The 17,208-nt window shown below is 41.8% G+C and overlaps 1 protein-coding gene across 5 annotated transcripts in view; it reads left to right on the plus strand.

The window, feature by feature from the left end:
• Positions 1 to 3,182: 3,182 nt before the first annotated feature.
• The window catches only part of RUNX1T1 (RUNX1 partner transcriptional co-repressor 1), a 112,486-nt gene continuing 98,460 nt past the window's right edge, over positions 3,183 to 17,208 (plus strand). Inside the window, exon 1 of one of the 5 annotated variants that reach the window (XM_054058731.1) lies at positions 3,183 to 3,356. In XM_054058731.1, coding sequence (XP_053914706.1) covers positions 3,329 to 3,356 — 28 coding nt within the window. In that variant the 5' untranslated portion in view covers positions 3,183 to 3,328. Of the gene's footprint in view, positions 3,357 to 3,805; positions 3,933 to 4,339; positions 4,759 to 17,208 lie in introns of those variants that run through there. The other 4 variants (XM_009558031.2, XM_054058736.1, XM_054058730.1 and 1 more) reach the window with 4 other exon arrangements.

The raw sequence follows: 17,208 nt of genomic DNA on the forward strand, positions 1-17,208 counted from the left end.
TGGTAGACACTTTAATACAGAGACATTGCTGAAAAAAAAACCCAACCAGATTTGAACTTAAAGTCTGCACAGCCTGAGTGGGAAAGAATTTGAAGAGATTGAACTCTGGATGGGGACATGTGACAATGTATAACACTCCAAGCTGCAAGGCAGTGACAATTAGGAGGGACATACTTGTCTCTATTTTTAAACAGCAATGAGGTGAGTTGATATATAAGTTCTCTTCCAAGAATTTCAGTGCAGATGACTGCCCATAATATAATTATTCACAGTAAAGAGTAAGGCATGTTTCAGCTCTAAACATTTGATCAGTCTCTGCACAATCAAAATATAGTCAGATTTGGACAGCCTAGTAGGATATTTCTGACTTCCATGTGCAACTATACTTTTACCAGCCTTTCTCTCACACAATGTCACACAGTGATACACAGTGTAAATCCTTCATATGTCAAATCAGACATGGCATCTACAGTCTGCAGAAAAAATCTGCAGGGTGTAAAGTTACCAAGTATTTGTGAGGTCTGCTGTGAGGCTGCATTTTTTTTTTCTCCCTGAAACATGAATTCATCTTTCAGAGAACATGTTTATTTTTCCTTTTTCACTAAAACATATCTACTTTCTCCAGGAAATAAATAGAGAAAAGAAAAAGGTATGGATAAGAGAAGTTTGCAATAAGCCAGGCTTCAATCATCAGCTTTGCAATATAATGAAAACTTGATGGTTACCATCTTCTATTATTTAGGAATCACGTCAATTTATCCTCCCAGCCTGTCTGTCAAAAGTATAGTTGCCATGAAGTAGTCAGTATTTACTGCTCTCTACTATGCTTCGTTATCTGGGTAGGCTTTGTCCTTACCGTGAATAGTTGGAAACACCGTGCAATACCAGCCAGGGCAGGGGGGTTCATAGGTGATTTCTGTATTTTTCTCATTACGGAAAGAGAAGACATAAGTCTATATACTTTAATCAATTTGTATGTGGATATTAAATTGCTAATAGCTCAGACTGTTTTCCAGATTGTCTAGATCTAAGCTGATGTTCCTTTACTGTTTTGGAAGATAATACCTAGAAAGTCAATCTATTTTTTTAAAGCTGTAAACTGAGAAATTGGACTCAAGTGTTCAGTCTCTGACACTTCAGAAATACATGCTCAGGGACCACTGGCGAATGTCTTATTTATTTTTCAGCTTGCATATACAACAATTGAGATGAAAGTATCATGCCACAAAGATCTCCAAGCTCAACTACAGTTTCTAGATCTGCCAGAGACAAAGGAAACCTTGTAAAATTTACTGGGTTTAAGTTATTTTAAAATACTTGAAAATACTTTATTCTAAAGGTTCTTCTTCCATAATTTTGGCCTTCTGGCTTCTCATAATTCCTGTAAATTTAAATCAAGGTAGACCAAAACATGTTCTGATTTATTCAGCTCTGTTGAGCTGAATTTACTTCAAGGTAAATTTGACCCCGTATTACTACATGCCAACCAGTTAATTAAAGCTCTATATCCCTAAATTTCTGGAGAAAAGGTAAATTTATCCAGATAATAAAACATATTTTTAACATAGTTTCAGAATCAACCAAATTTTCAAAGCCAGCTACAGAAGCAGAAAATTTTTGCTATAAATATGCTTATAAATCTATATAGGAATGCTTCCCCTCCCTTCGGGAAATGTGTATGTGCTTGTGATAAACACATGTAAAGCTACTTTGCATTCGATAGATCTATTTATGTGATTAAAATTAGGCATTTGTAAATTTGCACAATCAAGTCTACAACATGTGCATGTGTGCGAGTGTGTGCGCATGTGTGCGTACAGGAATAAAGAATGCAGTTTGTTTAGAAGTTCTGTTCTATGCTCACTTTTTTACTTAACATCTGACATCTGGAAAAAAGTGAAGCTAAGTGTCCAAGCAGTTCTGACAGTTGCAATCCATTATCTGCAACCTGAAAAAACCAAATCCACTCTTTTTTACTCAATATGCGAAGCTGATGTGTTGGGTGTTTTCTTTTTGCGGAGACACCTTCTTTATACAGTGTCAACACAACAGCAGAGGCACCAGTTTGCTGCAGGTTGCGTGACTGACAATAATATTCTCTGCAAAATGTGGAAGAGAATAACTGTTGAATCGGAAAATATATGGATGCCTACCGAAATGATTATGTAACGAAACACGAAGTCAAACGGTGGCATGCTTCTATTAATTGTAGATGATAGTAATTAATTTTTACTGCAGTTACGTGTCACTGCTTTCCGAAGAATCCAGAACCCCCTTCCAGGAAAGTGTGAAATTGCATCTGGGTTCTGCAAGCCATGAAAGACTATAAATTTCTTAAAAAAAAGAGAAAAAAAAAAAAAAGAGGGAGGCCTTCCTTGATACTGTACTTTAGAAAGAGGGGAAAAAAACAAAGGGAAAAAGAAAATGATAATTGTTTTCTCTAAGGCTATTATCTAATGCAAAAGCAAACAGTCTGACTGGAAATCAGCTAACAGAAGGGGATTAGAGAGTAGATCTGAGAGTGGCTCGATTTCTAGCACTGCTGTCTCTTCACACAGTGATGAGACACAGGCAGAGCAGCCAGGAGCTCTCCAGATGGCTAGAGAAAGTGTTTGTCTTGGGTTACTGCAGGGCAGTCTGGACTCTTAAAGCCGGGGAGGCATCATTAGGGAGCAAGTTAGATGTCCACCCAGTAAAAGCGAGCGAGCGAAAGAAAGAACAGGCGGGCTGCCCGAGAGGGACCGCGCTCGCCTATTGTTAACATATACTTGACCCCCACTAACCTCCTCACGACACAGATGTCTCGTACCTCTATCACCTCCCACCGCTTTAAGCCCTCCCCCCCTGCACCTGGGTAGCGGGGCCGGGCGCGCTGCCGGCAGAATGCTGCCTGCCTGGCGCGGGGCGCGCTAGCGGGAGCGGCGCGGAGGCTCCGCCGGGGCAGGGCGATGCGCGCACCCCCGCGCTGACAGCGGCCGCTCCCTGCGCTCCGCGGCGAGAGAAGCGCCCGCGCGGGAACCATCTCGACCTGGAGCTCTGCTTGGGTTTTGGTCCTTTCCCGTGGAACCAGTAGTCTCTCTCTCGAGCCGATCCTCCTTTAAAAAAAAAAAAAAAAAAACCAGAGCGAGAGAGGAGGGGGGGAAGAGCAGCTGGAGTTTCTCCTCGGCTCGTTTTGACTTTTGTGGACGTGGATCATCTGGACTGGGAAGGGAAGCCGCGCGGCGCTGCTCTCCCCGCTCCCACCCCCTCGCCCCTCCAGCAGCCTGGGCTGCCGGCTCAACCCCGAGCAGGACGGGAACTTTTATTTGCAGCTCGCAGCCCGTGGCGAATGGTGGGAATCTCCGGTCCTCTGCAGTGTGAGTACGGGGCGCGGGCAGGGCAGGGCGCGCGGGGAGACCGAGCCCTTCTTCCTTCCCTTCTCCTTCCCCGTCGGGCTCTCCCGGGGCTGTAACTAACCCGGCGCGCCGGGCACGGTTAGCGCTGCATGCTGCTCCCGCACCCGCTGCTCCCGCACCCGCACCCCAATATTTCTCAGTTGCCCACGAACCAAACGACCCAGGGATTTGGTTTTTTTTAGAATATAAACCTCTCGAGCACAGATTTTTTTTTTCCCCCCCCCATACCCTAGGTTTTCTCGATTTAAGGCTTTTTCCCCCCTGCCTCCCTTCTCTCTAGGCACAGCCAATGTGAGTCAGAGTGTCTGAAATATTTCTGGTGGGATTTTTGTTCTGTTTCTTTACGATCACGGGATTATATAGCACTGGCAACATCACTTGAGGCGATTTCGCAAGGAATATTTCAGGCGGTGCACATCGTCTTTTCTCTGCAACGTGATGATCTCCTTTGCTAAAACGATGGGGCAACGTTAGGGATTGCATTTCCAAAACTGCAATACAATGAAATCGTGTCATCTCGTCTACCTGAGCTGAAAGGTTTGATTCGATAAATTCGTACCAGACCGTGTGAGATTGGAAGGATGAAAACCATGCTCCCGGCCATTTAGACGAACCTTTGACTTTTGGCGAGTTCCAGTCCTTTTGTTAGTGCCAAAGATCGGGCTAAAATTGGATTTAGGGTAGGGAAGGACTTGCCACCCGAGCAGGGGCACTCGCGGCTCCATTAGAGGGTAATTTATAGAGAAATTCGTGTGGTGATGTACTCCGCTCTCCTAAATTTTAGAGGGAAACTGAAAGCAAGTAATCGGACGCAGCTCTCGAATCACTCTTGCCTCAACCGGGAGCTAAAATGTTTCCCTTCGGTTCATTGAGGAGTTTCGGGGAGGGAGGGAGAAGGTAAGAGGCGCCAAGGCAGCCTCCCCCGCCGCCCACGAGTTGCAGCCCCGGAGCGGCTGGAAGCCGAGCAGACGTCGGTGATCGGCAGCAGGCTCTGCCGGTCACCCCCTCGTCTCTCCGCCTCGCCCTCGGTCGCGGCGCGGGGAGGATCGCGGTGCCACCCCGCTCGGGTACGAGCTGCGATGCGTGGAGCCCGAGATGCAGATCTCCCCTGCAGAACCGCTCAAGTTTTTCATTGCCAGCCGTAGCAGGGCTGGAAGCGCCTCCTTTGCTCTGTCGGTAGGCTCCGAGGTGCGCCTTTGCAGGCAGAGCAGGACGCCGGTGACAGGCATGGCCCTTCGGGGGCTGGGCAAGGAGAGGGGTTTGCCTCTTAAAAGCGGGAGCTGCCCGTGGGAACACAGCGAGTGACAAACGCTTGGCTGTAGGCACAGCCCCGGCTAGCTGGCAGGATGTCTTCTGAGTTTTGGTATGTACGGGTTTGGTTTGGTCCAGCGAATATTCGTGTGCTTAATGTAACGCTGACCCCTTTAACTTTTAACATCGCTTCCCCTAATTAATCTGTTCAGGCCCCAGACTTAAATGGCTGTCCGCAGCTGCTGCAAATTGATTTATCCTCTGATGGTGGTCTGAGTTGCTGACCAAAGCAGGATTTTTTTTTTCTTTTCTTTCCCCTCCCCATTTTCGGTCTACTAATCTGTTTTGACTTACTTCCTACTTACCGTAATGCTTGCATGCTTTTTGAGGGACTTGGAAAATATTTTCTTTTGACATGTAGCTAGAAACAAAACTATTGTATTTGTAAACACAATATGTTAGGGCTAAGGGTGAAAATAATTTATTTTAATTACACCCTTGTAGCCTTACATTTCCTTTTCCATTTCTGCATCCTGACAGATGCAGTGGAAAGTTTAGATAAGGAACTTTGTTAACTGTACTTTGAGGCAAGACGTGAAGGACATTTTTAGACTTGAATTCTATTGTCCTGGTTTTCAGTTCTGCTCTTCTGTTAACGGTTTAGTGAATCTGGATAGCCGAGAGGATTGAAGCTGGTTTCTAATAGTTGTTAAAGCTGATGCTTGACCTTTCCATGGGAAGTCTGAAAACCTCATTCAGTGTATTCTGGGCTGATTTCCTTAGGAAATCCAATATGATCAAGGAATTTCCTCCAGCTCGGCTGAATGTTCAAAAAGTTAGTCTGTTTTGTTTATATGTCCCGGTTTTAGCACTCGGTGTTTCTGTGGCTCCCCATCAATAGAAAAAACACTAGGAAAAAGATGTGACTATGGCTTGTTCCTAAGTATAATCTACAAAAATACATAGTTGGCAAAGGCCTTGTTAGTTGTGAGATGCAGCGCAGACTCGCTGTAAAAGGTTTCTGGTTAGGAAGTTACTCTTTATTTGGCAATTGATAACTTAGCTAAGGTCCATTTTACCATATCTGAACTTTTAATATAATTGCTACTTCTTTCAACTTCTGCGTCATTTTTCTTTGCTGTCATGGGAAGCTCAACCACGCATCAGTGCAAGAAAACCCCAAACCCCGCCATACCCCACCCTTAAACTCATTGGTGTCTCTGGCAAGCTGAAGCCAAGGCGTACAGGAGGTGGCAGGACTTCTTCTGGGGCTCTGGGTTTGCAGGAGGGCGAGCGGCTGGGTTCCCCAGCCCTGAGCATGCTGTAGGAGACAAGAACCATTCTGTTTGTAATGGAATGCAGACAGCAGTGTTAGGTCACTGCTTCCTGGCAACTGCTGCTCAAGTTGTTTTTCTTCAAAGGCTTTGAGCTTTTAAATAGTTTCCAAAATCTTTTTAAGTAAAACATTGCTTTCTACCATTTTTGACCACCTAAACGTTAACTCGTTTCGTGCCTAAATAATGGACCAGCGAAACATCACACGGTGTCTCTCATCTGTATATGCTTAACACTATGTACGGCTGCGCGCACATGGAGTTTTATACTGGAAGTATTGTTTATAGAATAAAGGAGAGAAAAATAGCTCCACCTGGAGTGCTGGTCAGTGGCTAGTCAGTTCGGGACATTCTTCCCTGTCAAATCCTGTTTCTCACTTTCCTGAAATGAACTTCAGACGACAGGCGTTGAATGCGAAGCTCACTTCACCGAGGTACTGTGCAGACTGCAACTCCTCGTTGCCAGACACTTTGGATGAAGCGGGCGTCTGCAGTATTTGCATTGGGGGTGATGGGAGAAAGGGCTTGCAATTGTCATTTTCATCTTTCAAATCCACTTGCCACAGTCTATTACTGTTAAATCTTTAGCTAATTGAATAAGGATGTTAGTACGTTTCTTTCTATTGCAAGAGCTTCAGCTTTTTTACATTGTGGGGGGGGAAAGGAGATCTTGTTCTTTGTTCTGTAGAAACTTTAGCTGTCATGCAGAGATCAAGAAGTCTCATCAGCTGAAATAAAATGTCAGTTTGGTGTTGTGCAGGGGTTATTTCTTATGGCTTGGCTAAAGAAATGTGAAAATAAATTAATTTAAATCTGAATAGATTAAAAACCTTCGATCCACATAGGTAGTAGCAGCCTGCTCTTTTTCATATAGCCTTTTATAGTAACCTGTATTTATAAAAGTTTAAACTCGCGCTGAATTTAGCATAAGTACTGCAAGTGTAAATTCTTAAAACATTGGCTTGCAGATTTCCTTTTCTTCACTTTCACAAGGAAGATCTAAAAGAGATAGTTTAAAACCTGAATTTTCAATGTAAAGGGCCTTGGTTTTCCATATGGATTTTTTTAAAAGAACTGCTTAAGAATTGCCATTATCCTGTTCTTATTTACTATAAACTTGATTAGTTTAATATATAGTAGCATAAATACATCAGGAAGTAGTATACTGTGTGGTTTTGTGGATAAAGAGGAATGATCAGCAGATGTAAAATCAAAGCCAAAATATCCGGCCCTTTAAAAGGCTTTTTGTTTCCTCCCCAAAATATTTTCATCTGAAAGACACTGACTTCCATCTTCATTTTTTTTTCTGCCATAGATATGAAAGTTTCTAAAGAACGCTGAGAGAACAGTGGACATTTTATTAAAGTAAACATTAGTTCAGTATAATGGAGGTAATTGTAAGTGATAAGAGCAGAGCGGGTTATCTGTGTGTTGTTTAAACAGAAGGAGCTATTTTGCACCATTTCCAGTAGCCATCTGTAGAGGAGAAGGGTTTGCACCTGTCTGTCCACACTAATTATAGATTAGGTCCAAAGAAATGAAATTCGAGTAGGCTTTCTCTTAATGAAATCCATAGTGATTTTATTGTAAATGTGTTTTGTGTACAGACGGTGATGGTTGGGCTGTGAGTAAAATAAACTGCTCTATGGCTGTCATGTACTTGTAGTTGTAAAGCAGGATACTGCTGCATTAACAAAGGTGCTGAATAAAAACACAGTGCTCCGTTCAAGTCCTAGGCTTCAGTGGTGGCTTTAGCTAGGTGTTTTAGTCAAAAATGTTCACTGAAAGAACAGTCTTTCAGGGGTATGTTTCAGGGTAGACTTCTCCATTACCATCACTTTCATGTCAATGTGTACTGGCTTATAGGTGGTCCTTTGGCTGAAATATGAGGTAGAAATGGTTTCATGTTAAGTATGTGCACACATACGTACAGAGTGTGTTAGAAATATTTTCTTCTGGTTTAACACTACATTACTAAAATAAAGTGGAAAGAGTGAGAAATGCATTCTGCAGTAAAAGGTCACATGAATTTCTACCACATCTGTTTATAGTAATTATGAATATAATTAACATAAAAATTACAAGTGAAGTAATGATAAGCTGAACCATGAGATATTATGCCATAATGGTCATATGTTGGAATTCTCACATTATAGCACACTAGAATTCACATATTCAATGCAAGGAAGAAAATGTTAGATTTTTATCTGTTTTAATGCTTCAAAATTTATCTGCCTGGGGCAGATGGACTTTACGCTTTGTAGGAAGGTAACCCATTATTAAGAGAGAGTCAGCTGAAATTAAGATTTCTAGCCTGCAGCTTAGACTTTGAGACAGCTGTGCTTGTGGAACACCACTTCTGTTACACATTTGTACTCCAATGTATTTATTTTATTAACACACATTGCTTTATTTTTAAATGTGAGTGTTTTTGTAACAAACTGTTTACATTAGGAAGGATTCTGGATTAGTTTTTCTTCAGAAAATTGTGATTTGAGTAGTAGAACTGCCTGTCAGAATGGCCAACATAGATGTGACACACATTGTAGCTCTGGAAGATGAGAATCTGATGGATCTCGAACTAGTTCATGGCATGATATGTGTGTGTGTATATATATATTTCTTTCAAAGAAAAAAATCTATAACAAAAATCCCTAAGAAGAGCAATCTCTCATTTGTACATACTCTGTACAAAGCTCTGTGGTACCTTGCAGGCTGAATTAATTAAAGTAACTTTTCTTTAGAAATGCATAGTAACTACTATTAAGTTTAGGGGCTAAGGTTTCAAATGAGTTGACTAACTTTTGTAATATGACCTGTCTGACTACCTCTAAATATGGTTGTCACACAACTGACAACTGGAGGAAGTTGAGGGAGAAGTGGTTCTTCTTCAGGGTAAAAATACCAGCTGAGGAATGCGTAGTGAATTCGACTTGTGAAAATCAGTTTGCCTTTAATGAAAAATCAAAAGTCCTGGTTTTGTGATAGGAAAACTTGCCAAATTGCTGTCTTTCTAAGGCTAAACATATAGAGTGGTTTATGAAAAATTATTGAAATAAATACTTCGTGCTATGTCTCGGTGATACCAAGAGGTTTTCACATTATTGGATTAGTGGAGGATTTGTGACAGACCCCTTTTTATCTGACATTCATTGCAGTGACACGATTTTCACACACACGCCCTTCCCCCATCCAGGTTCTGGTTTTCACTTTGTATTATGTGTCAAATTTCCTTTATTTCTTTTCTTGTGGAAAAAACTGCGATCTTGGCTGATTGATTTTGGAGAGAGTTCTGTACTGAACAATGCCCGTCTCACTCCAGCATGCAGTCATTGTCCTCATCCCAGCCTTTACGGTCCTCCTCTGAAGGCTTGCAAAGGAGACACGTTTCTCTTACAAATAAGTGTTCATTCCTAGGCAGAAACATCACTAAAACTTTAAAACCCAAGGGCGCAGAGTTTCCTTGCCAGCCTGGTGCCATTGTGCTGTGCAGGCTGGGCTGCTTTGCTGCCTCCCCTTCTTGAGAACTCGGTCCTGTTTGATGAATCCCATCAAAATAAACGCTGTTTTCTCCAAACTTGAACTGTTAAGTGTAGGGACCTCCTCAGGCTCATCATTCATCCTCTGATGAGTGGTGCCAGGGCTCAGCAGCGCTTTGTGTTCAGGCTCTTGTGCTCTGGTAGAGCCAAGCGGGACAGGCTGGGTCAGGGCATGGCCAAACCAGGAGCGGCTACGCAGGATGGAGATGAGGTCTGCGAAGCGGGAGCCGGGATGAAGGCGGTCGCAGGGTGGAAACGGAGGCGCCCTGGTGGGGGACCCCTCGGGGGTCAGCGCTGCGGGGTCCTTGTCCCGGAGAGGCTTCGGGGCGGCTCCCAGCGGCGGGGGCGGTGCCTCCGGGGATCCCGGGAGTCGCCAGGGGCGTTTCGGGCGCAAAAAGGGCGGGGGAGAATAGGAGATGTCGCCTCTTCTCTCCCTTCCCAACCCCCGTGGCAGGGGATGCGCCTCTTGTCGTGCGTGGGGCGGGGGGCAAAGCATGAGATGGGGACCCCGCTTTGATGGCAGCGGCTGCTCCGCGTGTTGGGTGGGAGGGGAGGAGGGCTCGAGGGTCCCCAGAGCGCCCCTCGGCGCCGGGGCTCGGGGCTTCCAGCGACGGAGAACCACAGGGCACTGCAGAAAGTCTTTTTTCTTCTGTGCTGTTTGATGTTGTATTCTGGACCGGGACTGGATGATCTTTAAGGTCCCTTCCAACTCCAACCGTTCTATGGTTCTTCCCTCCTGGCCAGATGAAGGTGACTCTGCGCAAATGCCGCCATAGCGAACGGCTTTATCATTTCTTAAAGCAGCGTTAAACAATTAACTTTAAAATATATTTAAAAGTTTGATATATTTATGTTTCCGTTTCGCTTTGTCAAGTGTTTGCACAGATAGATACATAGATATGATCCAGTAACTAAAAGCCTAATTAAAATTTGTTTAAAGCCAGAGGGGCATGTATTCTTGTTGACAGCAGCGGATCGATAGGGTAAGACAATAGAGCCCCATTATTTTCCTTCCATTGACTGAGCATATTGACATTTCAGGTTTGCGATTGCCTCAGTGAGCATGATGAAACACTGAAATTCACGAACCAACTGTCTGGAGTGGCACATTTATTACTGTATGTCATCTCTGCCTTCAGGTTACCTTATCACTGAAGCAGAATGGTAATGGATGGCAGCAGAGCACTTCAGAGGGGTTAGGGCTCTAGCGGTTAAGAAGCTGACACGTAGCAGGTTTTGGGAGTATCTTTAATTACACCTAGAATTATGAGCAAGGGATGATGGTCCCTTTTACCTGAAGCTGCGCTTCCGAGTTTACAGGCTCAGAAGCAGACAGGATAACAAGGTACTCATGTTTCATATTTATTTAGATGCCTTGATACCGTAAGCTCCTTCAGGAGCACCGTGGACTTCTGATTGTACTGTTTTCATGTTGACTGTGTTCACCAGCGGCAGCATTTCAACCTGGTCTTGATGCTCAAGTTCCAGTGCTCAAGTTCCAGAGCACCTGTTAGACCATCATCTCCCAGTGTGAAGACTGCAAAGGAAAACCAAGAACAACTTTAAAATAGATAAATGCACTTTGCACTTCTGTCCCTCAGCACGCTTTGTCAACAATTCTCAGGGAATCCAACGCAATGAGAAATATTGCAGAATTATATTTTTTTCCTTAGTATAAGCATTGTAAAAAGAAATGTCTGTGCAATATGTGCATGTGTATGCATAATTGTATATATTAATTTATATGATAGCTTATAAATGCGTATAGAAAGAAGACTCATTGGCTGCAGAACATACAGTGTGTCTTATAATATTTCAAAGGCTTTCAGATGTTCTTTAAAGTCTAGCTGACTGTAGAATGAAACCCATCAGGGTAAGGCAGAGATAGGGATAGAAATTAATTTAAAGCAGACAAAGAGCTAATATGAAAGAGCCACTAGTGATTTAACTCATTTTTAAAAGTAAGGGTAATGAAAATATAAAATGTATTCTGAGTGTGCCATCTACTCAGCAATTGTTGCCATCAAGTGGACTGCTGATGCCCTTTAAGATGGTAAAAAGAAAACTAGTCCTTTATACCATTTTCATGAAAATGTTAGGTTTCTGTTTGATCAGCAGGTGCTGTTGAGATGAAAGCCATGTGTAAATTTTCAGAAGGCCAAAAGTGTCAATTCAGAAAAGGAAAGTGATAAGAGAAAATGCAATCAGTTTTCCTGTTTTCAATTTGTGCAGGATTTGAAGAGCTGTTTTGTTAAACTGCTACATCTGCTCCAATATGAATATTGAACTACTTCTACTAAAAATAACACCCTATAATTTGGAAGCCATTGCAATCTTTTGTTAATGCAAGTGGGTTATTTAAAAAAAAAATCTATTCTGAAAAATCTCCTGCCTAATGTGCATTTTTGTTTATCGGCACTTTTATCTTCGGCAGATAAAATGGCATTATGCAATTAGTGCCATATCTATTTGGACTGTAAAAATGGCACTGGATTGCTGGATGTCACTATATTGGATTTAAGTCATACATTTAAAATAATTTTATTAATAAACTATGATTGTATCTTAAAATGACAAGTGATTGCCCCCCCCCCCCCCCCCCCCCCCGCAACAATATAGCTTTACCTACTACTGAGAATCTTGTGCAAAGTAAAGGATGTGCAGAGGATGACAGAACGTTTTTGGGCTTGTTTCTTTCGTGCTATGCTTGCAAATCTTAAGTTTAGGCTTATCAAGGACGTTTTAGTTAATGGGGCTTTTGACTAACTTTTTCCATGATCAAATGAAATTATTAAATCAGTCTTGAATACGTATATACAGAAATATTTGCTGCTGTGGAGCTGCTAACCCAAGTGAGTTTGGTAAACCTGGAAAGTACAGCGTTGGTAGAGCATAAATTTTCCATCAGAGGCATTTCCAGAGAAAATAACATTATTGCTTTTTAATAATTAAAAAAAGTGAAAAATATGTTTGTTAATTTTATCAATAAGAATCTAAATGAAGAAGTGATAATTTGTTGTTATATCTGTTGAGCCCTGTGTACACAACGTGAGTAAGCATGCAGAATAAAATTAAAAGCTTTTACTTTATTTCAACATAGAGAATTGACTGGTTTTAATATTAGAATGGGGTTTAGCTGTTGGATTCTAATCTACTAGTCAGGAACTCGTTTTTTTTGGCAGGTGTCTGCATGGGAAAGGGCCTTGCTGATGCTTCTGTTTTGGTTCTACAATTGGATTTGTAAGCTTTTGACTTTGGGGAATTTTCCTCAAAGTGATCTACAGAACAGAAGTAATTAAAATTGAATAAACAAATTTAAATATAGAATGTGATTTTGTGCAAGATCAGTGCTTGTGGTAGGTTGTCTAGAAGTCTGTGGCATGTCTACTTTATAGTTTGTATTCCCAAACATGACTGTGTGCACACATGTGCATAAATTTATGTTGAATGACAGAGGGATGATTATTTATACAGATTTTATCCAAAACTCTGTGTGCTCCTGAAACATAACAAAAAGCTTCCCTCCCCAGAAGAGTGTTTACATCCCGTGACAGTCACTAGCTTCAAATCTTCCAAACATGAAAGTTGTTTCCTTTCCTCCAAACCTTCTTTTTCCCAACAAAGCTAACCCTGTTAAACCTCACCTTCTGTGGGACGTATACATAGTTATAGACATATGTACAAGAAGTAAATATTACAAAAAACGTGGCCGATCGGGGCAAAATGTCTGTAGCCTTAAATAGCTTGTGATATCTGCCAACAGCAGAAGCCGTGCTGAGGAGGCCCTATCTCGGCTGCTCTGGGGATGCGAGAGCCTTGAGGAGCCTCGCGTTAAGTGCTCAGCGCCTACGTGGAGCTTTGTGCTTGCAAATATGACCAAGCAAATGCTCTGTCATAGCGTGTTAGTGGAGATGGTGTCTGCCTGAGAGTTTTTAGATCAAGAGGCTTCTTGCTTTGGTCATGGGGTATTTTGGTACTTATCACAGGGGCTGAGGTAAAGTCCAACCCCAAAAGAAAGATTATAGTTGGATGTAGACTATCCAGATTTTCTTATCTAAAATTTGTGAACACATTGATGGGAGTGCTCTGTTTTTATTACTCTTTCCAAAAAATGCTGCATGCAGTTTTGCTGTTCCTATTGAATAGTTGCCATATTTAACTCCAGTGGTTGTGAATGGAAATGTGAATATAGAAAGAAATCCTTTCATGCTCCCTTTCATTTTCTGTAACACATTTTGGGATGCTTAGAGAGGAAGGGCATCCTAGATACTCAAAAGTTCATTCTGAATACACACAAAGAATGTAAAAACTCCAGTGGCTTGATTTTGTTTATATGCAGTTTTTGGGCATGTGTGATATGGTAACTTATTTAAGTGATGCCTTCTTTTTATTCAGTACCATGTATTGAATTTGGCCATCATGAAAGCACAGTTGTGTTGTACAGAACTGTGCAGCAACAGTATTCCTGCGTGATCCCGTATTGCAACATGCTGACACGAGATTTCATGGGATAGTTCATGACTTCTTTAGTCATTTCAAGAAGGCATATGATTCATTGCCACTTTTCTGTCCATGAAGACAGGTAGACTATGGCACTTACAGTAAAGTAAATAACTAAAGTTCATGGAGGATAATAGATGCTTTTAGTAATTAGGATGCTGCCTGGGAAGACGAAAGACTCCACCTAGTGGAGTGGAATTAATCTGCACACAGTGGCACGCAATGGCATTTAATAAAGTATGTGTAGTTTATGAAAAGCTAGGTTGATGCAGTGAGTAAAACCCAGGAATTTTGACAAGCATCTGGGGAGATGGTTGCTTGACCATTACAAGACCATGCTTATTTTTGTAGCTCTAGGAGGCTTATGTATGTCTGCCTTCTTGGATGTTAATATACAGCTTGTGTAAGGGGTTGATTTTGTTTGGAGAACTTCTGACTAATTTTTTTTGATTTCTGATGGTGGCCACACAGGTGACCCTTTCGGTTCTGGCACGGGTGGTGTCATTTTAAATAGCTTGAGTTATTTAATCCAATCCAGCTCCCAAAATGTCTCCATATTTTTTCATTATGATTTATTTTTCAGAATATATTTTCTGGTTTTGGTTTTATTTGCTGGTGTAATGGCAGTATCAGGATGCTGGTTCTTCATGCTATGATGACAGGTTGGGTGGCACATTGAGTAAATCTGTGTGCCTTCTGGTAGTCTCAAGGCTTGACAATCTCTGTTATGAAGCATTAAATTATATAGGGTTTTGTACCTGTGTTTTGCTTCCCCGTTGGTTTGATCGTGTTTTGTTACAAGGTGTGACCTGAGCAGCGAATGTACTGTCCTGAAGTCCTCTGGAAAAATTCACCCCAGCTTTGGATCATATGCATTCGAGAAGCGAACTTCCCTAGAACAGCTCAGGCTTTGACAAGTGAGAGAGGGTAAGGCTATTGCCAGAAAATGAGACAATTAGAATGCAACAAAGGAGACAGAATGATACTGCTGCAAAAGATTTTTGGGAAATGTGCTCCGAAGGAGTGCTTTCAATGACATCCAGGTGGGAGTTGTTGCCAGAGCCATTAAAGAGTAGTGATGCCAGAGAAAACTGCCAGCAGCTTTAGGGATAATGGCACCTGCAAGTGTGCTATCAATGGATGGTAGTGCCAGGATGATTTTTTATCTTGTTTTAATAGTGGCATTGCTGAAAGTATTTAAAGGTAATGTTATAGAAAGGGTTTTAGTGAGTGAAGTCACCGAGTTCTAGGAACCATTAAGCTGTTTCATGGCTATTTATTATTATTAAAGCTTGTTGGCAAACCACTTAATGCTGGAAAAGCATGCTGCAACCTGTATTAAAGCATTCTGCAGATGAGCAAGGAAACCACCATATTGAACTGAATAGGTTAGCTTTGTTTCTGAATGTAATGTGTGTTTTATGTGTGCCGTGATAAATTAGTGCAGCTCCATGGGTCAGCAGAGCTTGTAAATGTTGAATTAAAGTACTGGAGTTCAGATCTTCCACACTATTCACGTGCTCCATTCTATTGAAGATGGTATTTCTTTTGTCTGAACACCAGACTGAGGATCTGGACCTTAAAGCTTTCTGAGCTTACAACTGTGATCTTAACAATACTTTGCTGGAATGATTCTAAGGTTTACATCCAGATACGGTCCTATTTACATTATCTAATGTAAGGTTAAGTGGGCTAGCTCAGGTCTTAATGTAAAGTAAGTCATTCTCTTTGAACTGTGAATGATAGACATACTTGATGAAGAATGCCATATAAGGGAGAGAAAAGTCTATTCCTTCTCTAATAATATTCTCACAGGTTGCTGTTGAGTCCGTGGGACCAGGATTCTCAACTTCTGTATCCCAAGGGCTGTGTTCAGCTGTTTAAGTCAGCTACCTTCTCCAAAATTTTCCAGAGAAGTGTACAGCTAAGGTAGATTTAGAGAATGAATCAATGTATAATTTCCTTTTGAGATTTATTAGTCCCATCCCTTTCCCAAGAAATTTGTGGAAGGTTTTGATGTTAATTTTCTTTCTTTCTTTTTTTTTTTTTAAATAAAGTCCAGGCCTTCATTTCTTGTCTTATAGAGCTATTATTTGCCACTATTGTTTTTATTATCCTGTAGCTTCTTTGGGAAGAGAAGGATGGGCAGAACCTCTGACATTGCCAGAAGAAGTCATCAGTGGTGTCTGGTCCCCAGGAGGTCACAGGAAACAGGTGTCTGTGTTAATTTTCCTCACTCCCAACTCTTGTCCTTCCTGGAGGCAATGTAGAAGTGGTCAGGAAGTGTCAGGCCTAGTGTGTCCGCCCACATTCACTGCTTCATGTGTTCATAGTAATTTGAGGTATGTGTCAGACAATGGAAGCTGCGGAGGAATCCTTACTGTCCTTCCTAAGCTGTGTATTTACATTCTGGAGGGGCTGAGTGCCATTGCTGCAGAGTGTGTTTGGGATTGTGGCTGGAATCCAGCAGAATTACAGATAATTTTATTAAAAAAAAAAAAAAGAAGATAAAAGGTATCTCCCTAACATGTACGGTCTTCCTTCTTTAAGGCTATTGACAGAAGTCCTAGGCAAAAAAAACTACAAAAACTCATGAGGTGCATGAAATATTTCTGGAAACTATAGCGAGTGGAGGATAAGGAGTGCAAATGCATCTTCTGCTTAGGCCAGTTGGGTTCTATCTGTCGCGGCAGCACCACCCATCAGTAGTCTTTGATCTCTCAGTGGCAGGCAGTGCTGGGCTTTGGAATATCAGTTCAGATCTTGCTACTTCGAATGAGCTGCTTCTTAACTCTGTGGGTTTTTTTTAACAGTGAAGGCACTCAGTGTTGCTGAGTATCTCTCTGCAAGTATTGCACTCGATGCTGTAAGCCAGGTTTTCAGCTACCAGTAAAGTTTTTTTAAGAGCCTTTTGGAAAGTATTGACTCATGTTGCAAGTGATGCGAGTTGAGTAATGAATATCATACTAGTTATTTATCTGCCATATGTTTTTTGGGTGAAAACTCAGAGCTTCTACTCAGGTGTACTCTTGGTTTTACTGAGACTCCTTGCCTAAATAAGGTGGGCTGCAGGATTATGTGTCTGGTGAATCATGCTGGTTTCTGAATCACGCTTACAAAATATCAGCCTGAAATCTTAACAAATAATGAGCACATTCTGCTTGAACTCTTTAAAGAATAGTATTTTAA

This window comes from Cuculus canorus, chromosome 2, assembly GCF_017976375.1.
Source record: "Cuculus canorus isolate bCucCan1 chromosome 2, bCucCan1.pri, whole genome shotgun sequence".
Classification (NCBI taxonomy): Eukaryota; Metazoa; Chordata; class Aves; order Cuculiformes; family Cuculidae; genus Cuculus; species Cuculus canorus.